At 35.9% G+C, this 27,672-nt stretch overlaps 3 protein-coding genes across 5 annotated transcripts in view; 1 reads left to right on the top strand and 2 right to left on the bottom strand.

Annotated features, from left to right (window-relative positions):
• Nucleotides 1–167: 167 nt before the first annotated feature.
• Nucleotides 168–9,447, bottom strand: slc38a6 (solute carrier family 38 member 6). Its single transcript, XM_026223805.1, has 16 exons — nucleotides 9,223–9,447; nucleotides 8,208–8,329; nucleotides 7,790–7,863; nucleotides 7,343–7,395; nucleotides 7,062–7,101; nucleotides 6,283–6,361; nucleotides 3,797–3,879; nucleotides 3,645–3,703; nucleotides 3,505–3,564; nucleotides 2,745–2,795; nucleotides 2,507–2,586; nucleotides 2,326–2,426; nucleotides 1,908–2,032; nucleotides 1,689–1,833; nucleotides 1,502–1,596; nucleotides 168–749 (listed from the first exon to the last, which is right to left on the bottom strand). The coding sequence occupies exons 1-16, from the start codon at nucleotides 9,307–9,309 to the stop codon at nucleotides 666–668; spliced, it is 1,338 nt and encodes a 445-aa protein (XP_026079590.1). The 5' UTR covers nucleotides 9,310–9,447; the 3' UTR covers nucleotides 168–665.
• A 71-nt stretch (nucleotides 9,448–9,518) lies between these two features.
• Nucleotides 9,519–11,846, top strand: trmt5 (tRNA methyltransferase 5). Of its 2 annotated transcripts, none has more exons than XM_026223803.1 (5): nucleotides 9,519–9,575; nucleotides 9,824–10,452; nucleotides 10,749–10,873; nucleotides 10,966–11,608; nucleotides 11,712–11,846. In XM_026223803.1, the coding sequence occupies exons 1-5, from the start codon at nucleotides 9,556–9,558 to the stop codon at nucleotides 11,765–11,767; spliced, it is 1,473 nt and encodes a 490-aa protein (XP_026079588.1). In that variant the 5' UTR covers nucleotides 9,519–9,555; the 3' UTR covers nucleotides 11,768–11,846. The 2 variants fall into 2 exon arrangements, with proteins under 2 accessions (XP_026079588.1, XP_026079589.1); XM_026223804.1 differs by lacking the exon at nucleotides 9,519–9,575 and adding an exon at nucleotides 9,642–9,732.
• mnat1 (MNAT1 component of CDK activating kinase) overlaps nucleotides 11,824–27,672 on the bottom strand; it is a 22,792-nt gene continuing 6,943 nt past the window's right edge. The window contains exons 2-8 of one of the 2 annotated variants that reach the window (XM_026223807.1): nucleotides 27,175–27,327; nucleotides 27,004–27,077; nucleotides 25,674–25,777; nucleotides 25,359–25,499; nucleotides 24,904–25,035; nucleotides 18,886–19,007; nucleotides 11,824–12,251 (exon numbers count right to left, since the gene is read on the bottom strand). In XM_026223807.1, the coding sequence (XP_026079592.1) occupies nucleotides 12,137–12,251; nucleotides 18,886–19,007; nucleotides 24,904–25,035; nucleotides 25,359–25,499; nucleotides 25,674–25,777; nucleotides 27,004–27,077; nucleotides 27,175–27,327 (841 nt within the window). In that variant the 3' untranslated portion in view covers nucleotides 11,824–12,136. Of the gene's footprint in view, nucleotides 12,252–14,061; nucleotides 16,814–18,885; nucleotides 19,008–24,903; nucleotides 25,036–25,358; nucleotides 25,500–25,673; nucleotides 25,778–27,003; nucleotides 27,078–27,174; nucleotides 27,328–27,672 lie in introns of those variants that run through there. The other variant, XM_026223806.1, reaches the window with a different exon arrangement.

The following is a 27,672-nucleotide window of genomic DNA, read 5'->3' as shown; positions in this document are numbered from 1 at the left end:
AAAATACATCAAAATTGTCCTTTTGGACATGTAAACAGGGTTGCCATGGTACAAAAAAATACACTTTTTTATATTTCCAATGTATTATAATTTTTTTAAATATAGAAAATAAAAGGAACATTTTGAATTCTAAATTGAATAAACAGAAAATCTTTGGTTTTAGTGTGTTGGAGAATAACTGTCCAGAAATTTCAAACGTTTTTTTTTTTTTTTTTTTTTTTTTTTTTTGAGTCAGACAAGCAGCTTTTCCAATTCATTAAACATCTGTATAAAACTAATATCCCACATTCAGTTACTGTAAAATCGGCAGTGTAGTTCCTTCATTCATTGGTCCCAAGTGTTTTTCTATGGATGACAGCCACCATCTGGTTCAAAGATAGTCAAACTCTTCTGTCACTCACACATAATATGCATTTTAGTGCCCTGCTGGATATTCTGAATTTGATTGTGCCTCTGTTCAGTATTCAAGTGTCATAAAGTGCTATTGCTATGAGGACATGAGATTTGTCATAAGACCACAGGCTCATCTCATTGGTATTCCCTTAATTTGGTTCAGAAAAGAGTCTCTGCCTGGTGTGTCACCTGTAAAATAAGCTTTCTCTTCAGGGGAGGATGAGTTGAGCTCACAACTTCTGCAATACATCCCACAATAATGATGTCAAAGGTCAAGGACCTTGAACCCAGGAGACAATGATGACACATAGGCTCAGCAAACCCACAACCAGACCAATCACCATCAGAAACACTGCCTAGAAAGAAAAGAGAATGTTGGAAAAGATGCTTATGGGAAGAAAACTAAAGAAAGCTAAATAGTATCAACAAAATAATCAACATATCAAGTTGACATATAAACATATCAAAAAAAAAAAAAAAAAAAAAAAACCCTTCAAAGAAAAACAAATCAGACATTAAAAATGTCCAAAGATTTGGGGACAGTAATTTTATTTTTTTAACTAATCTCTGTATTCCATAAAAATATATTTAATTGATTATAAATTATAGAAAACACGTATAAAGGTTACAAGATATTTCAAACAAATGCTTTTAATCTTCCTATTCAATTAAAAGTCCTGGAAAAAATTTATTTATTATGGTTTATAACTTTTTTTTAAAACATTGAGGACAATTAGAAATTTTACTTGAGCACCAAATCAGCATATTAGAATGGATCATGTGATACTGAAGACTGGAGTAATGATGCTGAAAATTCAGCTTTGCCATCACAGGAATAATTTACATTTTAAAATAAATATAAATACAAAAAAGTCATTTTAAATTGTAACAATATTTCGCAATATTAATGTTTTACTGTATTTTCTTATACAAATAAATTCAGCCTCGGTGAGACTTCTTTCAAAAACATTAAAAAAAAAGAATCTTACTGACCCCATATTTGAACAGTCGTGTATAAAACAAAATGTAAGAAATCCACTCAAAATCAGCTGTCTTCTGCAAAGGAAGTTTTGTATGTGTTATCGAATGTATGTAAGACTTTAGATACCCCTGCTGAATTGAGAGATCTGATTGGCTCGGAGCTGATTCTCAAAAAAAACATTCCAGGATACACAAACAGCAAACATGTGGAGGTCGTAGAACCTAGAATCACACAAGAAAAGGTATGCAGACACACACATAAACACATTGAACTAAACCGTAAAACACACACTGAGTGTATGGCACACACTCACCCACCACACCAAAGACATTCCTAATGTCAGGGATGAAAATAGCGAGCAGCAGCACAAGAGTGAGGACGAAAAAACAGGAAAGCGAATGAGAGAGCCAGGAGAACTCCCTCTCTCCCCTGCATAACATCAACAGCGATTTACGTGCCTGAGAGAAAAGAAGAGAGGATGTGTTTTCTGAATTTCTTTCTTAAATAGTTCACAGTCTGGCGTTTGACTTACTGGGAAGTGGATGAGCGGCACAGTGAACAGAACGGCCAATAAAATCGCAAGACGCACTACCATCACCACAACATCCCGCGGTAGGTAGGTGTCATATCCTAGCAACAGCTCAGATTCCACATGTGCTGCGAATAAAGAACATTCGATCAGATCAATTCATTTATCTTCCTTGTCATTGATTTTTTTTTTTTTAATCACACAATTTAAATGTTGCTTTGGCAGCTAGCTGAAATAAAATGTGCTTTATTTTATTTCAGCTGATGTTTATTTTAATTTCAAGTAATGAACATTTCCTTCATGTTTTTGGTTTTAGTTTCAGTCTTAGTATTTTGTTTCCAACTCCTTTGCTGGAACAAAAAATGTAAGGTCATGTCAAGTGTTGCATTGTGGGACTGTGTAGCTTGAGCAACGTTCTTACTATAGAAGGTGAGGTATCCAAACAGGGCAGAGATCAGATACACCACAAAACTAAGAAAGATGCTGACATTTGCCACACTCTGCATTCTCTGCTTGGTGGGTCTGAAAAACATACGTAAATGCATATAATAAGGCTATATATGTGGCAGATGCACAGAAGGAACAGTAATGAGTGTACTAACCGGTGTAACTCGCAGTAAATAGGTAAAACTGCCGTATGACACAGGAAGGAGAAAGCCATTGTTGGGACGGCATAAGCACTCTGTAATGAACACACGCACACAGTCATTTCTCACCCTCCTGATGTGTGTGCGGTTATGCTATAATATTACAACTAATATTTGGGTTTCTAATAGTCCTGCAAGGCAGACTTTAAATCATAACACAGCTCTGCTTTCTCAGGAAAAAACACACACTCACCTTACTAGAGATCACAAACATCTGTGGGGTGCATTCAGAGGTATTTAAGCTCTGGGGATAGAAAAAGAAGATTAATGTGAATATGAAGATTAAAAATTAAATCAGGACAGCAACAGAATGAAAAAAAAAATGCTCTCTGGGATCACATTATATGCAGCTGAACATCGGCACACTGTTATAAATAAAGGCTTTGACCACTGGCTCAAGATGTCAAAGACCACTTCCCTTATTTAAAAAAAAATCTACATCCTGTTTCTGACAGACTGGATCCAATCAGACAGCACAAAATATCTCAGAATAATGACTTTGTTTATAACTTAGCACCATGCCAGCTATCACATCTATATTTGTCATAAGAAACAAGTTAACAATAGGAAAAATAACTAACTAAACTATATAGAAACAAATAAAAACAAAAATGTGTTAAAGGATTTTTAAGCCCATCTTTAATTGAAAAAAAAATAATGTTCTCACTTCATTAAAACCATTTCATACAAATTAACTGAAGAGTTACAAAAATAAATAAAACATAAAACCTAATATCTGACACTTGAAAACCAACCCTTTAGCCTTAAGTCAGTTGTGATAAAGACTTTTTTTAAGGAGTTATAAAGTTATGAGGAGGTTCTGTAGCTAAATTTAAAAAAATAAATGCAGCTAAATGTTCAATTGTTCTGGAGCTGCCCGAATTGTTTTGGGTATTACGTGGGGTGTTTGGGCAAGCGGTCTGGCTGTGAGGGTGTGTGTGTGTGGTCTTTACCAGGCTCACAGTAGAGTTAACTGGCAGAGGGCAGGGAATGGACCATTTTTTCACCACCACCTGTGTGAGAGATGAAAACATCAACATGGGAAAGAGATGGAGAGGGAGGGAGAGAAAGAAAGAGAACAAAAACAACTTACCACTACAGTAAAGAACAGCATGAAGATGAATGCGAGACTGCTGGTGTATCCCAGGAACCCTGAAGAGGAGATAGAAAGCAGTGATACACACTCTCTCACACGTACAGAATTACTACAGAAATACAGAAAAAAACTGACATTCAGTCACTCACCAATCTTAGGAAGTAGAGCCAATGGCAACACTACGATTAGAGTCACTAAAATCAATAGTGTAACGCCATCCTCAAACCACTTTCTAAGGACAGAAAACAAATTGCATGAAGAAAATGGCATTTGATCAGAAAGTAAGTACGTTTTTTTTTGATTATTGTTTTGGTCTCTTAAACTCACCGATTCTTTTTTTTTTTATCAGACACATTAAAACAGTACAACTGTGAAATGTTATTATAATTTTAAATAACTTTTTATTTTATTGCTTTTCATGTACAGTATTTATATTTTTAATGTAATTTGTTCCTGTGATGACCCTTCATAAATCTTTCTAATATGCTGATTTGCTGCTTAAGAAATTTTTTTTTACTATCAATGTTGAAAACAGTGTTAAAAAATGTGTTTCTGCCAAAATGATGGTACATTTTTCAGGATTTTTTGATGAATGTAAAGCTCAAAAGAACATCACTAATTTGAAATAGAAATATTTTGTTAAAATGCCTATACTATCTTTTTTGATCAATTAAATCCACTCTTGCTGGATAAAAGTATCAATTTCTACCGACCCCATACTTGAGTGTTTTAAACCCATGGATGTGATATCTATCACAAATCAGTTGTCTGCTTCCCAAATCAACCCTTAAAACATTGCAATTCTGGAAATCCCCACATCTAATGCTAGAAATTCCTCCTCAGAGTCTCTCTCACTGTCCAAGTACTCCTGAATCAGTGCTCATTTTCCTACATTAATAAAACTGAGGAAAAATAAAATAAAATATTTAAAGAGAGAAATGAGACCATTTCAAGTTACAAGTCCATTACAAGTCCATTTCCTTCCACTAACTCAGTGTAGACAAATTTCTTGATGAGTTTCATTTCAGTTGTTTTAATAAGATAAAAAAAGTGCAAATGTAAAGAAAAAAAACATTTAAAATGATAATTATAAATTAAAGTTTGGGAACGGTAAGATATTTGAAAGACATTTATACTTTTATTATATACTTATATTTGCATTGTTACCAAAAAAATAAATAAAATAAAATTCAAGTGAATGCAGTTCTTTGAACTTTCTATTCTTTAAAAAAAAAATCCTGAAAAAAATGTATCATGATCTCCACAAAAGAAATGTGAATGTGTATTTGAACTGGGAGAAGGAATCTTGAACAGGTTGGTGTGTGAGAGAGATCTTGAGCTGATTTCCTGTGGTTCTGTCTTAACAACAGGGTGGTACTAGACAGCCTAACTGATCCACTTGAAGAAATGAAGATAAATTACTCCACTGAAAGAAAAATGTTATTTTACAGTAAATGACTAAAGTTTCAAGCGTTTATACTGTGGCCGCTTTGTGATTTTTGCTCCTCCCAGAGAGATGGAGTAGAGATGTTTGTGTGTGTCTGGGTCTGGTCACAGTAATTGTGCTGGTAAAGGGGATCTTGGGAAGGCACAGCTCACGTTGGGTGGAACATATGTGCGAGATTTACATGAACGGACCTTTAATGCAAACCAGCTGCGTGGGGACGGGGCACAGTTGAACCACGGCTCAGAACAGCGGCTAATAAAATAATGACCGTTACATTCTTTACTCTGGAATATTTGCTCTTTACTCTCTTTCAGAAACTCGCTTAAAGTCAGAGAAGTCAGAGAAAGAGTGTTTTTCTGCCAGTCAGTGAATGACCTGGTGTGAAAGTGCCCTTCTATCTCTCTTCCTGAATCAGGTTTCTAATTTGACTAACAATGAATTCAAGATGTAAAACTTTTCACCTCCGATTTTGTGATATGTAATTAATATTTGTTGTGATAAACCATATGTACTACTACCACCATTCAAATTTTGGGGGCTGTAAGATTTTTAAATGTTTTAAAAGAAGTCTTTTGTGCATTGTTTTATTAAAGATACGGTTCAAAAAACTATTTTAATACATTTTAAACTGTAATTTATTTCTGTGATGCAAAGCTGATTTTTCTTCACATTACTCCAGTCTTCAGTGTCACATGATTCTTCAGAAATCAATCTAATATACTGATTTGCTACTCAAGTATTTATATTTATGATTATAAATGTTGTGCTGCTCAATATGTTAGCATTTATATAAAATATATCTTATATATATAAATTATTATATATATAAATCTTTAGCAACATCCTAATTATTTTTGCTGTCACTTTTAGTCAATTTAATGCACCCTTGCTCAATAAAAGTTTTTAAAAATATCTTACTGACACTAAACTATTAAATAGCATTTTATCTTCCATTTTAGTCAGATTTTTTGTCTCTCAACTGACTGTAAACAAGACATTTTGTTGGTTACTCTGTTTCTGCTCTTTGATCATATAATTTTTTTTTTTTTTTACATTAAATATGTTCTGATTGGCTAATACTGTACAGTGAGTACAGTAAGAACAGAAAAAAATTACTTGATGCTGAAAACTTGCATTGACTGTACATTATCAGAATGAAGTGTGAGGGTGCGGGATATATTTATTTACCCAGAAATCTCTGTGCTCATGAAGCCGGTGATGGCAGCAGGCATTTCAGACTTCAAGATAAACAAGTAGGTGGACATGGCTAGAGAAGGAGAACAAATGCACAAAATTCAAACCATTCCATGGACAGTAACACACGGTCTATTTAAAAACACACAGTAACCTCTGGGGTCAACATAATCTAAACTAACACTAACATGCTAACAGCCACAAGTTCATATCATTTGGTCACATATATACACACATACGCGTATGATTAACAGACAGCTGATGAAAGGATTGGCTTGTATCCAGACTGAAAACCTGACTGCAGCAAAACACTTGCGCTCACACAAACACACAGTTGTTGCCACTCTAAATTCTAGTGTGAAAGTGAGATGGAGTTTATGTCAAGTAGGTTTGGGAGATTAATGATAAACAAAATTCAGTTTTACTGCTACTAAACACCACATAACACACATAATACTCACTACTGTTCACAGTGAATAGGAAGCAGTGTTCAAAGAAAGGCAGACAGAAAGAAAAGACAGATTTTTATTTATATTATTAATCGCTTTTTTTTTTTTTTTTTTAGTATCGCTGTTGTTTGCAGACCAACCTGCTAAGTTAAAAGTAATATATCCACCCAATAAAACATGTTGAAACTGAGAGCATGAAAACAAAATAGAGGGGAGACTCTCTGTGTCAGGGTTTGTAGTAATTCTAATTTCAGAGTCCAAAGGTTAAGAAGTATGACTTTAACCATATAAACAATTAAATACAAATGAAAGTGAAAACCTCACCTCCAATGTTCTGAATGAGAATAGTACAGGCCACGAGAATCTGCTCAAAACAAGTGAAACACACGCTTTATGGGAGTAAACAGGTGCATTTTACTTCTATAGTGTATTCAGTTATGACAAGTACAGATAATGATAATGACCACAGACACAGTTTTTCATATAACAAAATGAAATATTGCAGAGCTTCAATACAGCTTAACTGCAGGGAATCTTCAGACAAACACAAAATCAGATAAATAAAGCATTGTGAGCTGGATATTAGATCCGTGATATTAACCAACCTTGCCAGGTCTGTTGAACGCTCTCTCCCCAAGAGCTTCATAAGAGTTGATGCCTAGCACACAAAAACATATGCAATAAAGAGGCCTGGTTATAATGTATAATCATGAAAGGCCATTTCACAGTGTAACAAATTGCCTAAAACTCCTCTGTCTGTCAGCAGAGATTTCTCAACTGATGTAGAGTTTCTGAGAATAAGTGTTATTTTAGGATTACTGAGATTCTAGTATAATTTTTTCCCCATTATTTTAAATTCGTTTTCATTTTAGTTTCAGTAACTTATTTTTTTCAGTGCGCTTATAGTTAGTTTCAGTTTTGTTTAACTTTTAGTTTAGATTGGAGTCATTTTAGTTAACTATAATAACCCTGGTGAGGGTTTAAATAAACATAGCTGAAAGGTCAACAGGATTATGCAGGGTAATGAAGTCAAAAGTGAGAGTTGATATTACCTGTCTTGTCACAGAGGAGCAGCAGGAGATGGATAGAATAAGCAGCTAAACTGGAGACCACCAGCAACAGAATACTGAGGAAAAAACAAAACAAAAAACAAGCTTAAATTACTGTTCTGTATCAAATACTAGGGAAGCTCTATTGAAAGCGTTTGTGGAATAATGTTTGTGTTGCAATAACAATTTCAGCTTCTCCGAGATTCACTTCTATCATTGTGTAAAAATGCCTGTTGAATGAAACATTTTTGCATGGCTCTGTTTATGTGTAAAGTATGCAAGTACCTTACTGGAACCACAGTTTTGCTTTTAAAAACTGAGGGTTGCATTAAAACAATTTTCTGTTGCAATCAACATTATGCCACAAAAGTTGTCAACACAGTTGAACTTGAATTGAATCAGAAACACCACGTTTGTGTACCTGAATCCAATGATGCCTGTATTGGCCATAGCATAAGAGAGACCCAGGATGCCACTACCCATGATGGCATTCATCAGATTAAAGGCAGAAGACCAGAAAGATGCACCTCTAGCCTGAGCACCCTGTGAGGAAGATAAACAGACCAGGAATTACGCAACAACATGATCCTAGAAGTTATGCAATAGAAAAAGTATCCAAAATGAATTTCATTACTGTGTCATCAAGTTACTGAAAGCACGAAGAGAAGTGAAATCTTTGCAAAGACAAAATGAAACTGCATAAGATCAACATGTGATAAAGTTACAATTATTAGAAAGCATGAGGCAGAAGATGACATAAAACACATACTATTCCATTTCCAATGAAAACATTAGAACACAGCTTTATGGTTTTAGAGGAACGCCAAATATATTTGATTTGTAAATACTAGTACAGCACTGCATGTAGAATTTACACTGGTGTAGACTGGATGTACATTAATTTACTGTGACATGTCTAATATTTATTTTTTTATGCCTCGGTAAAGCACTTTGTAACTATTATGAAACACGCTTCCCATTGCTGTTAGAGAGGCTCAAACAATAGCCAGTTTTAAGAAGCTGTTAAAAACTCATCTTTTTAAAATTGGTTTTATGGACTGTCAGTAATATTTTACTGTGTTGTACTGTAATATTTGTAATATAATGTAATATAATGTAAGTATTTTATGATTTATACTTTTTACTTTGTATTGCATTTATTGTAGTTTTTGAATTATATTTGTTTGTAGCGCTTTGGGTTCTAGAAAAGCGCATTATAAATAAAATGTATTATTATTATTGTTATTTTGTGGATATTTTGTAAATTCTGTGCTATACAAATCAACTTCGTCTAGCTGGGATGTTAATTAATGTTAAGGCTTAGCTTAGCAATATGTTAATTTGATAAAAGGGACAACTTGACAATTGTTGTTGTTGTTCTTCTTCTTCTTCTTAATAATGTAACGTTAATCAGGAAACGACAGGCTGTAATTTACCTGTGCTAAGAGCGGTCTGCTTTCCTCTCCGATGGGCTCATACTCGCTCCCCGTCTGCACGCTACAGTTTGCGTCGTTTTTCCACATGTTCTGCCGTTTAGTTTTCTCTTATGAACAACCACAACCCCTCTGCTCTCTCTTGGACACCAGCGTGGCCGTCAATTCATGTGTCCCGCTCTTATACCACCGGTTCCAAAAGAGACTTTTGTAAACGTAAACATCTACAGTCACGTGATAAAAAACGTCACATGTCTATTTTATCTCACTTCACAGACCAATCACAAGCCGAAGACTCGGTCGCTTAGAAATGACGTACTGTAAAGCGTGTTTCTTATGGCTGCCGGCTGGAGAGGGTGAGCAGTTTAATTTGTTTATATTATATATCTTAAAGTTATGCTTTTAATGTAATGAATTGCACGATTTAAGCTCCGTGGATAAGCAGATAAACTTGTAGTTTATTACCAAGTGTAGCAGTCTGTTGCTAAAATGTGCACTTATTTAAATAGTTTTGTAAGTGAATTAACGAAAAGGTTGCAAATTCTTACTTTTGTCTCATTACAAACACACTTTTTTAATCTCTCTCTCTCTCTCTGACCAACAGATCTGGCAGACTTTTGTTCCTGTTGCAAAAACATCGCAGTTGTGTCTCTCAGTTTCATAAAGTAAACCAATTTGCAAGAATTTCTCTCCAGTTCGCCACTCTAGTCCAGTCTCAGAAAGCCATGACTGACCAATCACAGACTGATCTGGGGCTCTACAAGCCCCCTTCGACAGTCCGGGGCATGACAGACCTGGACCGAGCAGCTTTCAGTCAGACAGTCAGCGTGCCTGCCATACGGATACCAACCAGTGTTCTCAACAAAGTGGTGAAGAGTTTAAAGAAAGTGGCACTACAGAGGCCAGGACTCAAACGGGTTGTTGAGGAACTCTGTGAAGATGGGAATAAAGACAGTAGTGAAGGAGAACATCGGCTGCTGCTATTGGACCCAAACAGCATTACATCTGCAGATTCGTTTGGCAGTGAGGAGGCAGAAGCTCTGAAAGCGTATGGGGTGCCTCAGGAGATCCAGAAGTATGAACTGCAGCTCACTTATGAGAACCTTAAGAGTGAGGAGATACTGCGAGCTGTACTTCCTGAAGGACAGGATGTGACATCAGGATTTAGTAGAGTGGGCCACATCGCTCACATGAACCTGAGAGACCACCAGCTCCCCTACAGAAAACTGATTGGTGAGAAGATAATTGATAAATTAATAAATCAGCTTCTATTATTGTTTACTTGCCTTCATGTCATTTCAAACCTGTATGCATTTTGTTGTTCTGTGAAACACAAAAAGAGATATTTTGAATGATATTTTAAAAATCAGTGGGGTTCAATTTTATTTCCAACATTGAAGTATGAATGTCATGTACAGGTTTGGATCTGTGTTATTTTAGAATTATTTATGATCTATTTGAGTTTAAAAATGCATACTATCTCTTGATGTCTAAATCTTTTTATTTAGACATTTTGTTTTTTTTTCCAGGTCAAGTCATCATAGATAAGAACCCAGGAATTACTTGTGTGGTCAACAAGACCAACACCATTGATTCCACTTATAGAAACTTCCTAATGGAGGTTTTAGCAGGAGAGAGTAACATGGTAGCAAAAGTGAGTTCATATTATATAAAGAGACAGCATATTCAGTTAAGTCAGTTTTCAAAGATACATCTGTCTGTAATCTACATTTATGCCTCTCTCAGGTACGTGAGAATGGTGTGTTTTACGAATTTGATTTCTCTCGTGTGTACTGGAACCCTCGACTGAGCACCGAACATGAGCGCATCGTTTCCCTTCTTCAGCGTGGCGATACTGTAGTGGATGTTTTTGCCGGGGTTGGTCCGTTCGCGATCCCAGCTGCCCGTCGAGGCTGCGAGGTCTTCGCTAACGACTTAAACCCAGAGTCCTTCCGTTGGCTCCAGCACAATGCTAAACTCAACAAGGTTGACCGAAAAATAACATCATTTAACATGGATGGACGGGACTTCATCCGGGGACCTGTACTGGAGCGCCTGCCTGCTCTAATGAAGGGATCACAAAAGATTCATGTGGTGATGAATCTCCCCGCACTGGCTCTCGAGTTCCTCGATGCCTTCAGAGGTCTGCTGGGCCCGGAGCCAGACCAGAGTCTTGACAACCTGCCACAGGTGCATTGCTACGGGTTCTCCAAGGAAGATGATGCTCAGAGGGATGTAGTGGAGCGGGCTGAGGCGAGTTTAAAGACTTCCCTGCAAGGACAATGTTCTGTGCACCTGGTGAGGAATGTGGCACCCAATAAGGAGATGATGTGTGTGAGTTTTACACTGCCGAGAGGGGTCTTATACTCTACACACACTCAAGACAGTGGTAAGAGACTCTCACATTTACTATTGTCATTGTGCAGCAGTATTTAACATGAAATAAAAACATACACAGTGCACAGCTCTGCTAAAATTATTTTCCTCCACAGATGTTTTAGAAGAGCCGAATCCTAAGAAACAGAAGTGTGAGGATCCGACAGACTGAATATATTCCCTGTTAAAATGATTTTAGTTTTTTTGTTCTTTTAATTTTTTTTTTTAAATAAATCATTCCATGAGTGAGAGCTGTTGCATTTCTTTGAGACGACCACACAACCAACACTGACACACAGAAAAAAAAAAGTTTATTTAACTGAAAAAGCATTACAAAAATTATCACAAAAAAAAAAAAATCTGTACACCTATTAAAGCTTATGTCACTCTTCAACATAAACTCCAGGGTATTCTGAGTGGAGTCCTTCACAGGAATCTTTCCTATGCATCCAAACACTCAAAGCCTCTCCCTTTGCTTGTCAATGAGTCTTTAGGAAGACTGATGAACGGATGGAGTGGCAGTGGTTGTAGTTCTATAATATCATGAGGGGAAGAGGCCACTGAAAGCATCTTGGATGGCACGATGGCATGCCAGTCCTGATGAATAACCACCAGCCTGATCCTGCGGAGACGCTGTGCGCACATGATTCAGATACCTGGACATGAGAGAAGATGATTAGGTGTAACAGTGAATTGCTTAACAGTGGTTTGCAAACCCACAATTCTGGTTTTGAGTATAATGGGTTTAATCCTCTAGAGGGAGCAGCTCTGTTGTTTTACATGCATGAGTCCACGGATTTCACAATGACAAGAACAAATTTGTTTAATTTAAAAAAAGAAATAAAATCTATCAAACAAAAATGTGTCAGCTGTTCTTTTACTGTTTCAAAATATAATGTTATATAGCATACAATATTGGGCAAAAGTTTGAAGTCAGTAAGATTTTTTTAAAATGTTTTTGAAAAATGTCTTATGCTCAGCAAGGCAATATTGATCAAAAATATTGTGAAATATAATTTAAAATTACTTTTTGTATTTTGAAATGTTACTTATTTCTATGATGGCTCAATTTTCAGCAGCCATTACTTCAGTCTTCAGTGTCACAAGGTCATTCAGAAATCATTATAATATGCAGATTCTTATTACCAGTACTGAAAATTACAGTACTGCTTAATATTTTTGTGCAAAACAATGATTTTTCATTTGAAACATCTTTTGTAACATTATAAATACTGTAATGTTCAATCATCTAAATACAATGTAATGTAAGATCTCACACTAGCCCAGCACCACAAAACTCTCCAGCAGCTGGAGTCCACAGCGGCCATTCATTATGAGAGAACTGAAAATTACTTGTAATATGATACTACAGAGAGAAGGAGAGAAAATGGAAAGAGAGAGAGGGAAGAGGAGGAGAGTGATAGAGTGGGTCAGGTATCATCAGAAACACTTAAGCTCCTCTCAGCTTCACACACTTTCTAAACAAACAGAGATTACTGAAGCGCTGGACCATGAGCTAATGCACACTGAATGCTGCTTCAGTTCTCCATCATTAATCCACAAACCACACATATCATTCCACTAAGTAAAGCACTGTTAGCACTTTTTAAATCGTTCATATGATGTTATTTACATTTTTCCTTTCTCTTAGGAGTGTTACAAGCTGTTGGTGCAAAATATAAAGAAGAGCTGTATAGTTGCAAAGAATAAAGTCTAAAATTCAGAGAGATATTCTTTATAAAAGTTAAGAGTCAACCACGCTCTCCTAAACAGCTCATTCTAACATGCCCCCACATGTCTACATCACAATGTGGGAAGATTTGCATAAAGCTGCCCAAATGTTCATGCAAAGAGAGGCGGTGTAGCTTTGATTCTCGCGGTTGCCGCTGCCGCCATGTTGTGGAGACGCTGTGTGTTTCATTGTAAAAGTGAAGCTACTTTGTTTGGCCTTCCAAAAGAGGACACAACTAGAAACCAGTGGTTAAGTTGTATTTACAACACTGTTCTGGAACAGTTCAACCCAAATATTCAGATGTGTGTAGCGCATTTTGCGGAGGACAAGGACTGTCTCCTGTTAGAGTAGCCTACAATTCCAGTGTCTGTTTCTATAAAGTGGTGCAATTCCAACTTTGCAAGGACAGTCTCATGTGGTCAAACTAATTGCAAATTATAAATAAATTGTATATTATAAACTGTATATTTTACATATATTGTTTTGGTAAATTATGTTCCATAAATTGCAGGGCTTATAATTTTGGTTGTGGTTGTGTAAAAATGACCCCAATATATTTTTGAAAGAAGTCTCCAAAAATACAGTAAATTTTGTAAAATATTGTAATAATTTTCAATAAATTTTAAAATTACTGTTTCTGTTTTAATATACTTTGAAACTTAATTTATTCATGTGATGGCACAGCTGAATTTTCAGTCTTCAGTGTCAGATGTTCCTTCAATTCAATATTCTAATATGCTGATTTTGTGCTTTCACCAAATAAGACATTTTTTTTTATTATCAACGTTGAAAACAGTTGTGCAACTTAATATCTTTGTTGAAACTATGCTAAATAATGCTACATTTTGTCAGGATTCTGAAAGTGAAAGAATTTATTTTAAGTAAAAATCTTTTGTAATAACAAATGGGACTGTATATTTCTCACAAACTAAATTACATTTTTTGTATAAAAAAATTAGGAAAAAAAAAGTTAAATAAATTACTAATTATACTAGCGATTATTACTAACGATTAATCGTGATTAATCCAAAATTAAAGTGTGGTGATGATGGTGTGTGTATGTGTGTGTTTCTCCGTCAGAGGGATCTGCGTGTCTTGCCAATCTTTAATGCCTAATATAAGTTGAGAAAGACTTTCCTAGCACAGGAATCAGCACAGAAATGTTCCCTTAGAAAAGCAGAGAAAACTCTCTAGCAGCTGCTGGTCAATCTGTCATTTTTACAGGGTCAGTGTCACACACACATTCCTCAAACAGATCTGGTTGCCCACACTGCTATGTCAGTAGCACATATATCAAACTACAACTCATCCATGACACAAATATCCTCATCAGAGTTCAGAGAGCAAACTCATCTACGCAGGAGCCAAGAGACGACCTGGGTCATTAAAACCTACTGGTCCGAAATTATAGCTGTTTACAGAGGCAGCGTGTATCTGTAATGCATGAAGATGTGTAGCATGGTTTATGCTTTAAAGAGATACGCAACAACCGATTCTGAATGAGGTGAACAAAAACACACACCCATATACATCTGGGTGATCATGTGTGAAGATTCCTTGCTCAAAGGAAAAGCCACATCATTGTAAAATGCAAAATTCAATCAAATATGTGGACTGAGAGAGAGAGAGAGAGAGAGCGAAAAGGTGAACAAGTTTAGTTTGTCCATTTTTCCACAATGCACCCTAGGGGTATGTTTTAGAAGTTCAGCCCTCTCTTGCTACCTCTTACACACAGAAACAGGGGCCATTTGCAAGCCAAATTTACTCTTAAAGCCAAGGCTAGAATCTTTGTTTTAGGCCTGTTTGCATATGCAAATATCAAATCTCAAAATGCAGTTTCCAAAAAAAAAAAAAAAGCCATACAGCCAAGAAGAGATGCAGTTTCCAAAAAAAGAAAGCCTTATAGACAAGAAGAGATGGAGGAATGGATGGAAAACGTGTCTGCAGGCATTGACCCTTCTAGACTAGGTCTGGTCCCTAGTGCTGATTGGTAAAAAATTGGTTAAATTCAGCTGTGCTGCAAAACACTAAACATGTGAAACACCTTTTTTAGTTGTTTAAAGCTTACTTAAATAAAGTAAATATGTCAGGAAGAGCTTCTAGAATTATGACACTTGATGAATTACTCTAATAAAATTGTCAAATGAAATTCTGTGTGCTTTATATTTTCATTGTTAAGTAGTAGATGTTAGGTTTTAACTATTTGCCTTGGGCATGGTTATATTCACAATACCTCTTGTTCTTTATTACCTAAATAAACAACAATCAACCAGATTTATGTCGAAAAACATAATAAAGCTACTGACCCTGTTCACACATGTGCCCTCTTCTGACCTGCTGATGGATTACTTCCTGTCTAGCACAAGATGACTTCATGTATGGCGAAGTGTGTTGCTGTAGAAGTAGTAGTAGTCTAAACATTGGCATGGAAATGAATGACAAGTCCTTGGCAATTGCCCCACGTAACCTAAAGAAAATTATACTAAGATATTCAGGAACTTGTGAAAACTTTTCATTTATATTTAAACGAAAATAAATTCTGCATAACATTTTTAAATAATGCAAAATAGAAGCATTTTAACTAGCATGTTTCAGAGAGTTTAGGACACAGGCTGGAGTAATGGCTGCTGACAAAACAGCTTTGCTATCAAAGAAATAGGTGAGATTTTATATATATATTATTATTAAAACGGTTATTTAATTTTTTTCATAATATTAACATTTACTTTTTCATCTAATAAATGCCTTGGTTAGCATTAGAGACTTCTTTTAAAACATTTTACTGAACCCAAACAAACACAGACTTGCATACAAGCTGTGTCCTGTCCAATAACAAATGCCTCTTAAACTAATTACCTTATCCAACTCTCTGCAGACACGTCTCAAAACTCACCAGAGACATCACTCATCACTGACTGAATATGTGTTTGTGTGTCCTGAGATGGTTTGATGGGAAGATTACTGATCCATGAAGGGAGACTTGTAAAGCCAAAACTTGATATATATTTCTATGCAATATTGTAAGAGAACATGAACATATTAAGGCATATAGTTACCCCCCACCCCCAACAACAACAAAAAAGCCTCTATTCAAACAATATGCACACATCACACATATGCAGCTGACCACACTTGAAGACATTTTGTGTGAAAGAAAGAAAACTTCAACCCAATCACCTCTTTTCAAGACGCAATCGCACACAGCTGTCTTTAATAAAATGCCCCACCCAATCTGTATTTATACAGGTACAGAACGGGGGGCACAAAGGACGGGGTTCGCCCCGAGGGTGAGGAGGAAGTGAATACATACATGACCCTCCAAAAACACAAACCAGTCCAACATAAATCTCCACTAACTCACTGTCAAAACACACTAAGACAAATAGCAAAAAACAATCTGTCTCTCTGTCAACCTCACACACACAGACACACACATACACACAAACACTCAGAGACTTGTCTGCTCTCGACTTCAAAAGACTGAATCTAGAAAGAAAAAAAAGAAGATTTCAGAATGTAAGAGAAAAAGAAACAAAGAGAGTGATCCACCCTATCGTCTCTTTTCATAACCCTCGCTCTTTTTCTTCTCCTGTCCTCTGCTTTTCAGCTTAAACCACATCACAAGATCCTCTGCTGAAGATTCCAGTGTGTATCTATCTATGTGGTAGTGGGGGGGGGGGGTCAATACAAGTTAAGCTCTATCAACAGCATCTGTGACCAAAACACACTTACAATGGATGTCACGGTTAACTTAAGCTTAATTTGCATTTAAAGGTGAACAATTATATTTTTCAACATAAAAATTCTTACAGATAGTGCACACATAGATTTACATTCTGTCATCAGTATTTCAATTTTGGGTAAACTATCCCTTTAATACAAAAGTCATCACTAGGCTAATATAAGCTGTGTTTTTTTTATAAAGCAGGTTACCTCATAGGAGCATGTTGAGGTTATTAAGAAATTATTATAGCGGTAGGATATAGTAAATAGCATTTGCAGAATAAAGATCATTGCATTAATGAGATACCCTAATATACACAAATTTAGCTTCAAAGACTGTGTGTTTGAGAAGAGTGTGTCTTACAGACAAAGTTAAACTTAAGTCAAGCGTAAAACTGCAAGCATGACAAAAATGTCAGCAGACTTCGCCTTTACCCTGGGAGCAGTGCACCATGGGAAATGTGGTTTATTTGTTTGAATAAGATGTCATTTATATCTGTCAAACACACACTCTCAACAGAAAGGGAACAATAATAATAAAATGTAGTCTTTTTTAAAGTGATACTCCACCCCAAAATGAAAATTTTTCATTAATCACTTACCCCGTGTCATTCTAAACTCGTAAAAGCTTAGTTCATCTTCTGAAACACAATATAAGATATTCTGGATGAAAACCGGCAGGCTTGTGACTTTCCCATTAACTGCCAAGTAACTTACACTGTCAAGGTCCAGAATGTATGAAAGACATCATCAAAATAGTCCATCTGCCATCATTTAACTGAAATGTTATGAAACAAGGAGAATACTTTCTGTACGCAAAGAAAATAAAAATAACAACTTTATTCAACAATTTGTCTCCTCTGTCTCTCTGCATCACTGTAGTGCCTTTTTTGTAAATATCAGCGGAACGCAAGTAACTTGCGCTCTTCTGTGTCAGCCGTGCTGCACGGGTGCGCTGTTTTCTTTCAAATCAAAGCATAAATACACATACAAAACATATCCTTGTGTCACAGCTGACACAATAGTGTACGCAGTTTTAATCGCTATTTTTATTTTCTTTGTGTACCAAAAGTATTCTCATTGCTTCATAATGTTACGGTTGAACCATTGATGGCAGATGGACTATTTATGACGATGCTCTTCATACTTTTCCTGGACTGTGACAGTGTAACTTACTTGGCAGTCAATGGGACAGTCACAAGCCTGCCGGTTTTCATCCAAAATATCTTAAATTGTGTTCCGAAGATGAACAAAGCTTTGACGGATTTGGAACGACATGGTAAATGAGTAATGACAAAATTTTCTGTTTGGGATGGAGTAACCCTGCCTATTAACTTACTGGCATACTAATGTAATGTAATGTAATGTAATATAATATAATACAAGTAACACTTCACAATAAGGTCTCATTTGTTAACATTAATACATTAGTTAACATGAATCAACAATAACCTATGCATTTTTACAGTATTGTATTAACCTTTGTTAAAATGGATTAATAAATAAAAAAAGGTAACTAGGTGTTGCTAGCATAAATGCTACTGGTTTGTTAGTACTTATAAAGCACATATTAATGACTCATATTGCATGACCATATATTTACTATATGTTTACAGCTATTAAATATCAACAAATTATGAGTTTATTGAGGCCAACATCAAAGCTAAAGTTAGTTTATAGTGAGAATTGGTCCCCAAAATAAAGTGAGACCAAAATAAAATTTTCATTGTTAGTCCATGTTAACTAATGCAGTTTAGTGATGTTAACCAATGAAACCTTTTTGTTAAGTGTTACCATTATAGAATTCGCATTAGCAAAATGCAACAGATTCTTACCCTAATCGGCCCAATTGATCCAGTTCTGGAACGGGCGGCCCATATGTGTCAATGCACAGAGGCTGATAGACGTACAACACCTCCTCTACGCGAGACACGGAAGCAAAAGAAACAGTCTGACCCTGAAGGAAAGAGACAGAGAAAGACACATTTTTGCACTGTTTTGGCAATAAAAATGCAATTTTTTGTCATGGCATGAATAATTAAAAAACAATAACACTACTAAACAAAAAAATTAGACAAGCTTTAGATAGACAGACTGCCCAATTGTTTCAAACCCTGCCCATGAATACAGACAAAGATTGACGGCCAAAAATAATTTATGATTGTTTATGTGTTCTGATTGGCTTAAAAGGCATGGACACATGTTTTACAAAGTATGGCTGTCACAGAAACAAATGTGATTTCTAAGCACAACCATTTATGTACCAAGCAGGTACATATACCTATAAAATATATTACTTTCGTTAGATTTTCATAGATTTTAAAATATTATTTTATTTTACCATATTTTATTTAATACCATTTGATGTGATAGTTAAAACACACACTCATTGAGTTTAAAATTAAACACAATGCAGATGACCTCATTTTAACAACACTAACACACATTCTGTCTGAGAAGAAGTAACACACACACAAATGCATGGATGCCAACAAACACACACATCCCTCTATGGATTCAGATGCAAGCTGGGGATCTTAAGATGTATGACAACATCACTCACTGCCAACATACACACACACACACACACAAAGGCAACACACACAAGGGAGACTGAACTTGCTGGAGACAGAGAGAAACCACAGCATGGAGGGAGTGTAGTGTGTGTGTGTGTGTGTGTGTGTGTGGAGAGGGAATTTCCATGGGAGAGCTTTTCATTATTTAAGTTTGAAAGTACTGCATGCATTTATATGGCAACAAAACAGCAAAGTAAAATTGCCACACAAAACGGGGAGAAAATAACAGTGATACAAGTAACTATAGAGTGAAAAAGTAGGCAACACTAGGCAATGGTGGGTGAATTTGGCAAAAAAATTATTGGGCATAATGTACGTATTATGAATACGTAGTATTTACCCTACCATACATTTTGAGGTCTATCAGGGACAATAGGGAGATCTATCAGGGACAATAAAGGGACAGAAAAGACATTCATAATATTACAAAAACTTTCTATTTTAAATAAATTCTGTTCTTTTTAAATTTTATGCATCAAAGAATCCTGAAGAAAAACACACACAAAATGCATCACAACCATTTCCCACATTTAATAATAATAAGAAACATTTTTGGAGCATCATATCATCATAGGTTTTTAAAACGAATATTGTTGCAGTAGATTTCTTTAATAAAGTTACCTGGCTGATTTGATTTATTCACTAAAAACTATTTTTCCTCACATTGAACCCAGCAAACAATCCACACACACACACACACATTTGCAGGTTCATAAAAAGTGGATGCAGCACTCCAATTGTACAAATTAAACACTTTAACTTTCTACATACAAACCAAATGTTTGTGGTTAATAATGAATTCAAAATAACAAAAATAAATTCACTTGTCCACCCAGCCCGATCATTTCCAAACTCACGTCTCACACATAAACACAATCTGTCTAGAGATTTCCATGTCAACACATATAAACCATCCAATCATAGATTACCCTGTCAACAGCCGAAAACCAGTGGAAAACTCTTCAGAACTCCCAAATGTTTCAAACACACACTCCATGGTAAACCACTACCGCCATCTTTACCAACTCAAAATGAACATCTGCGCTCAGCATTAATTTGTGGTGTTTTATATGTGTGTATAGAGAAATGCTGCTGATTCTGAGTATGCTGAGTGACTATAGATACATATTCACTCCCCTGCACCCTTAAAACAGAGCTGCTGGCTCGATCCATCTTCATTACTGTGCGGGGGTGGAGAGGAAAGGAAATCCCTGAGCTGAAACACCCCTCTGGTTCTCTGTGCATTCAGAGTTTCACTCCAAGCAGTTACACACAGTTGAACAGGGCCTTGTGTTTAAATCAATCATATATCTGCTGCGTTTCGACATTCAGTGCCGTCCAGCGCTTTAACCTCACTCCTGCCTGGGCAGTGAATCAGTACATATGTTTGACATTAACACATAGTAAACATGTTTTTACGAGGTGGACTTGAATTTTACATTTTTAAAACAAACCATCTCCCCAGGTTCTGCATTTTAGACTTCTGTCTTGGGAGGCGAAGAACATTTTGACTGGCACAGGAAAGGCTCTACGATGCAACGGCTCATTTGTTTGTTCATTCTGTGGCTGTGATAATTTTCCTCACCAAACCAGCAAATGCCAGTTATTATTTCTGAGGTGTTTTGGTATTGTTTCTTGCCAGCATTCAGCTACAAGTATCAGCCAGAATGTGGGACAGGATTTGGGAAATTCTGTTGTAAACTATGCCTTCTCAAATTTGGTTTTGGGAAGGAGACCAAAAGGAGGCTGTTTCTCCAAAACAGACAATCAAATCCTAAAGTGAACTGTATAAACGTCTGTAGCATTTTATTCAAACCAAAGTTTCTTGCAACAAAAACAGTCAAAGTTTAGTTTTACTGTCATTAATTTAACTAAATAAAAACAGGCTGTTTTTGCTACTGTACCTTTAAGAGTTTATGTAAATAACTATTATGATTAGTCTCTTTGTACCAGCATAGTCCACACTGTCGGTCACCAAGGCAGACCAAGCTAACCATAGACTATAAAGCTTATTCTGCCAAGAACCACTCATTTACACATTAAAGGAACACTCCAATATTTTTGAAATTAGGCTCATTTTCCAACTCCCCTAGAGTTAAACAGTTGAGTTTTACCGTTTTTGAATCCATTCAGCTGATCTCCATGTCTGGTGGTAGCACTTTTAGCTTAGCTTAGCATAGATCATTGAATCGGATTAGACCATTAGCATCTCGCTCGAAAATGACCAAAGAGTTTCAATATTTTTCCTATTTAAAACTTGACTCTTCTCTCATTGTGTACTAAAACAGACGGAAAATGAAAAGCTGCGATTTGGGACTATAGTTGGGACTATTTTCAGGCACTGCATAATATCACTTTCCCATTGGACTGATAGAAAATTGTGCACCTTGATCCAAAATTGCATAAAGTCAGCCAATCTGTTTCACTTTGGCTTTTAGAATTTGATTTAAAGAGTTATTATAATATTCTCATAATTTATCACAATTCAAGTTTACATTCATGTGTTTGGAAAAAAAAAGAAAGATAATAGCAACAGGGCTGGGAATTGACAGACATCCAGGTTTGTTTTTATTATTATATTTGCTGCTGATTTTCTGTGTATTGCAATTTTATATTTTACGCATTTAACATTTTGACTCTCAATGTCCAATATATAAATGTTTAATTTAATAATCTAAATAAAATTAAATAAATCATCAATAAGGAAGTAATTATAAAAGCTGTGCATAAATTAATTTTCAGAAAGTTATGATTTCAGTTTACATCTTGATTTGATCTATATTTTAGCATTTTTATTTGAGATTAGAGTCAGATTATTTAATATTCGTGAGCCTGTACCACAAGACCCGTTTTAAGTGTGAATTTTTCAATATTGAGATATATTAATCATATGAAAATTTACGGTTGGAAATTTCAAAATATCTTCATGGAACATGATCTTTACTTAATATTAAAATTATTTTTAGCATAAAGAAAAATCTATAATTTTGACCCATACAATTTATTTTTGCCTATTGCTACAATACTCCCCACGCAAGTTAAGACTGTTTTTTTGGTTCAGGGTCACATATTAATATAATTTATTAATTTAAATATTTTAAGTCATCCCAAGACCCCACTGGAAATATTCCAAGGAATTTTCTCTTGTTGAGAATCATTGCTTTAAAGCTAAATTATACTGTTTTGTTTTTGTTTTTTTATAACTACTGTTAAATATCTTCAAAGGAGAATTGTCCGTAAAGGTTTTTATAGAATGACTATTGAGAAATCTTCATTAAACAATGCATGTTCCAAGTAAATGTATTTTTTTGGTCAAAAGGAACGTGAGAGTACAGCAAAAGGTTTCTGTTTCACATGGGATGAGGCAGGGAGAGCGCGTTGGGACTCTGACTATGCAAGTCTTCAGGACGCTCCAAGGTCAACAAATATAAACTGTCTATCAGCACCTCTGCTGACCTTCACACACACAAACACATTCACCTCAGATCAGCACATTTGAAAATGATCACACACTCACACTGCTTTGCATGGGGCAGAAGAGAAAAATGTCACAAAAACACACAGATATTACCGCAAATATAATTTACTCATCAACACATTATCATAAATATCTTGTCCTATTCACAGAAAAATGATCATCAGTCGCTGAATTCACACTGAGAAAGTGTCCTGAATTTACCGTGTAACACTAGTGAACACACATACAGGTTCAGTGGGGATGAAGTGAGCTTTGTGGACCCTCCAGCTGGCATTAACTGAGCTCAAGTAACAAGTGTGAGAGCCAATGCCCTCTCCATGCCCTGTAACACACACTATTTTGATCTCCAAGCCTGTACTGGCTCTGTCCACATGTATGCAGACCGAGAATTATTCTGCCTGCAAAAAGTCAGACGAACACACACACTGCTTAACTTAAACATCTGTGCGTTAAATATAACCATATACGCGTGCTTCCTGCCTAGTAGTCTAAAGCCATCTGACGAGCTGACGAACACTTTTGTTTTTCCCGGTACTATCCTCCATGTGCCAAAATCCATGCCAACATACACACCACTCATCTCTTCATGCCAACCACAAGACACGTTTGTGGAAACTTATGCACTTGGATACACACACACCCAAACAAAGACAATTGTGCACACCGTTTCTGTTTTTATTCTCAAACGGCAGTTTTTGAGATGTATTGCCCTCCCCTCCTCGTTTGCATACACATTCATGACATGTTGGTTCAGGTCTGTGTCCTCTGCAGTGACCGCTGAAAGGATTTCTTTTTTTTAAAGAACAAACCTGTCTTACCTGCTTTACAACACGGACGCACCACAAAATGATATAAACACACACACACTCCCACGTCATACTCAAACATTGGCTAATACAAGCATGCTGGTGTGTACGCAAAAGCTTGTGTATCTGTGTGTACGCAAAAGCTTGTCCACATAGTGTGCTGAATTGAATTACACAGCCAACATGCTCATAAACATGAAAAAACATCTATATCTATATATATATATATATATATATCGTAATTCCTCAAATAAAAACCGGTAGTCAAATAAACAGGCCTCTTATAGTGATCGGGGCCTGGTCAACACGGACAAATAAATACTGGTCTTAGGGGGCAGGGGGAAAATTTGTGCAGCAGAGCCAGATAATGAATGTACACCACCACTGCTGGAGCGTTTTTCGTTCTCGAGTCAAGAACCAGTTGCATCGGTTTTCGGATCACCAGTACACTGAACCGAGAACCGTTTCTGTCGGACGTGTCCGATTCGAGAACCTGCGCATGTGTGATTCAGCATGAACCAGACTGACACAGAGCGCGTCTGAACCGAAATGATTCTTTTGGTGACTGATTCGGAACTGATTCTGTGCTAATATTATGATCTCTGTCCACTGGAATGCTTTGCTTTTAATTTAAAACAGGTTATTTAAAACAATTACTTATCAAACAGATGGAATTAGAAATAAAGGCCTGCCTCTAATAAAAGCCTGTTACCTTCTGCAGTTTAAGTAAATAAAGGCCCCGGCTTTTATTTGAGGAATTACGATATATATATATATATATATATATATATATATATATATATATATATATATATATATAAATGCAAAAAAAAAAAATGAATGAATTTAATTATGACTAATCATTAACACTCATTCTTTACTATTTCTCAGCTAATCCTGAAATTGATTTGATTAATTATAAATTAACATGATTACAAATTTTATTCACTATGACCTTAACAAATTATGTGTGCATGTAAGTTGTTCCCTCACCATCATTATTCCAGTAGAGAAGATGTTTGCTGGCTTGACATTTTGCTTTTGTTTTTCTATCTGTGTCTCCAGTTGAACAGCTCGATCTTTATGTTGGGCCAACAGCACAGCAGCTGGTAACTTGGAAATTTCCTGCAAACACAAACACAACATTGCGGAAATGCTTTTATTTTAAACATTTTTTAACTTTAATTGACAGTGAGGAGAGGACCGTGATGGACAGAAAGGGAAGATCAGGAAATAACACAAGTTGCAATTTTTGTTGAAGCAACACAACTCACTAACTACTAGGCCACAACTCCAACCAGATAATGGTATTGTTTTATATAGTGTGTGTGAAGTAAATGAAATACAGACTATGGACAAAAAAGACAAAGTATAAAGTCAAATACACATGCTAAAGTAGAAAGGCAATCATTCATCAACCCATGGACCAAATCAACACTTAAGTGTACCAGTTCATCCAGCAGGGCCTGTTTGTTTTTCCTCTTGGCCTGTAGTTGTCTCTGTTCCTCCTGAAGGGTCTCCAGTCTCCTTTGCTCAGAAACCTGCTGCTCCTGTAACAACAGCTCCTCCAACTCCTCCTGCTCACGTGTCTAAGAGAGGCAATATTAAATTAGGGATGGAAAGACCAAATGCAAAATAAATAAAAGCTCTACTGTGTCTTGAGCACATGCACAAATTGTAAAAGCTGTGGCTCCAATAAGATGTAATTCTGATCACTGCTACAATCTGTTTCTGTCCCATCAAAACCATACACACATACTCACTAGTTTGGCTTTGTTTTTCTGTATAATGTCTTTGTTATCCCGCTGGTACTGTTCCATAATCTGCTTGGTCCTTTCGACATCTATGTTATTAGTCAGGTTAAACACTGGACAGAGAAAGAGGTAAATACATTTTTTTTCATTTACAGTTTTTCTCAGTCTATTTGACACTTTACTCCAATGCAATGTATATGTTCTCAAAACAATTAGCACAGCCATCCAAACACAAAATTATTTAACCAAACAGTTCAACTTTACTGCAAAATCAAGCACTGCCATTTTTACTAGTAATGCATTTATTCAAAGTAAATATTAACATCAAATCTATCATTGTGCTCTCTATTGATTATATAACACATTCAGCTGCCAAAGAAAATACATGTTTATTGCCATTCTTCAACAGGGAGTTTTGTTTTTCATATATTGTATATATCTAAACAAATACCAACACCTGCTATCAGCCATGAGAGAAAAAAAACTGCCCCTTTAAACTTAAAATGTGTGTGTGTGTGACTTTTATAGCTGGTGAAAATACTAGTGTTCTAATAATTTTGGCCACCACATGTGTGTTTGCTATAAACATTAATTATCCTGAATTATTGAGAAGTTCATTGCATTTTATCTAGACTACATATTTGCTGCACTTGCATCATAGGAGAATATTTTTTTAAGAAAGTTTTAAGAAATCCATGCTTGACAAGCTCCTGTCTCAACATCTCCAAATGCCTCTTCCTTTGTGGCTATTGATGTTGTTCTGGATCACCATGTCAACAATGCTCCTGTTCCATTCAAAATAATCTTGATTTTCCACCTGAATTATCTCAAACTTAAATTTTGAAAAATGCTTGGACATGTACAGTAAGTAACAGAGGATGCCCCAGGAGGACTAAAAATCTGTACTAACAACAATCACAGTCCCCTACAGTATACATAGATCCATATGAATGATGACTAGTGTATGATTAACCCAGTAGTTACAGTATCAGTTTAGGGCCAATCGAAAATATACCATGTTCATTTGATAGAAAGACAAATTACTGAGTTTTGTTTGTTGTGTTTGGACAAATGATACATAAATGTTTGTAATTTGTGTAAAACATTTTTTTTTAGCTATTTTAAAGTATTTGTTGGTTGTATTAACTATTGTAAAAACATAAGAGAGATTTGTGCATATTGTTTTGAGAAAATTATTTGCATGATTTGTAATTTGTATGAAATGAATGAAAACTGTATTCATACCACTGTGTTACCTGTTTTGAGAACAGTGACCTGAGTTTGAAGAAATGTGTCAAATCGCAAAAAAATTCAATGAATAAAATGATATGTATCTCACCAATGTCCTCCACTTGCTCTAGGTAGTCATTATATTCTTTCAGAGAGGAAAAATCAAATTCTCTCTTATTATAGCTGAAAGATGAAAGAAATACATTAAAATACAATAATGAGCCAATAAGACAATTTCGGATGCACATATACAGACTTTTTCTGCCAAATACATACATACATTTTGAGAACTTTCTTGCGGATCTCCACCTCTTTATCGATGGCTGGATCTTCGAAGAGCTGTACGCGGAAATTACTCTTTCTGAGCGGAGTGTTGCACTGCACACAGTTACCTGAGCCACGGACAAACAGCATCTCCACACAGCTCTCACACCTGAAACACACACACATTTTACTCACATTGGCAGAAGGTCTGCTGAATGAGGGTCAAAATAAACAGTAATGAAATGTGAAATCTGCTGGAAAAGCCTTCAGAAGCAATTCCACACAAACACACATTTCAATCATCTCACGGTTTCAGAGGGTAAGATTTGGCCCGCAAAACTTTCCAAACTGAGCCATAACTTAGACTAATGGATAAAACAGAGGCCTGATATGTGTGTGTGTGTGTGTGTGGTGGTCTTACCATCATAATAGAGTGATGACGGGATGCACACATACACATTATGAAATGACAAAGTACAGCGTGTTAAAAACCAATGTTACATCTTGCCCAGCA

The sequence above is a fragment of the Carassius auratus genome, chromosome 38, assembly GCF_003368295.1.
Source record: "Carassius auratus strain Wakin chromosome 38, ASM336829v1, whole genome shotgun sequence".
In the NCBI taxonomy this organism is placed as follows: domain Eukaryota; kingdom Metazoa; phylum Chordata; class Actinopteri; order Cypriniformes; family Cyprinidae; genus Carassius; species Carassius auratus.
Note: the sequence above shows the minus strand (reverse complement) of the source record. Positions and strands in the feature narration are given on the sequence as shown.

What these genes read in the sequence shown, in the direction of transcription:
- trmt5 (XM_026223803.1), top strand. Translation starts at nt 9,556, where the DNA reads ATGGCTGCCGGCTGGAGAGG. An exon ending in ATGGCTGCCGGCTGGAGAGG is followed by an intron (nt 9,576 to 9,823) that starts GTGAGCAGTTTA and finishes TCTGACCAACAG; the next exon opens with ATCTGGCAGACTTTTGTTCC. An exon ending in CCCCTACAGAAAACTGATTG is followed by an intron (nt 10,453 to 10,748) that starts GTGAGAAGATAA and finishes TTTTTTTTCCAG; the next exon opens with GTCAAGTCATCATAGATAAG.
- slc38a6 (XM_026223805.1), bottom strand. Translation starts at nt 9,309, where the DNA reads ATGTGGAAAAACGACGCAAACTGTAGCGTGCAGACGGGGAGCGAGTAT. An exon ending in TGTTTGTGATCTCTAGTAAG is followed by an intron (nt 2,587 to 2,744) that starts GTGAGTGTGTGT and finishes TGTTCATTACAG; the next exon opens with AGTGCTTATGCCGTCCCAAC. An exon ending in TGCCGCTCATCCACTTCCCA is followed by an intron (nt 1,834 to 1,907) that starts GTAAGTCAAACG and finishes CTTTTCTCTCAG; the next exon opens with GCACGTAAATCGCTGTTGAT.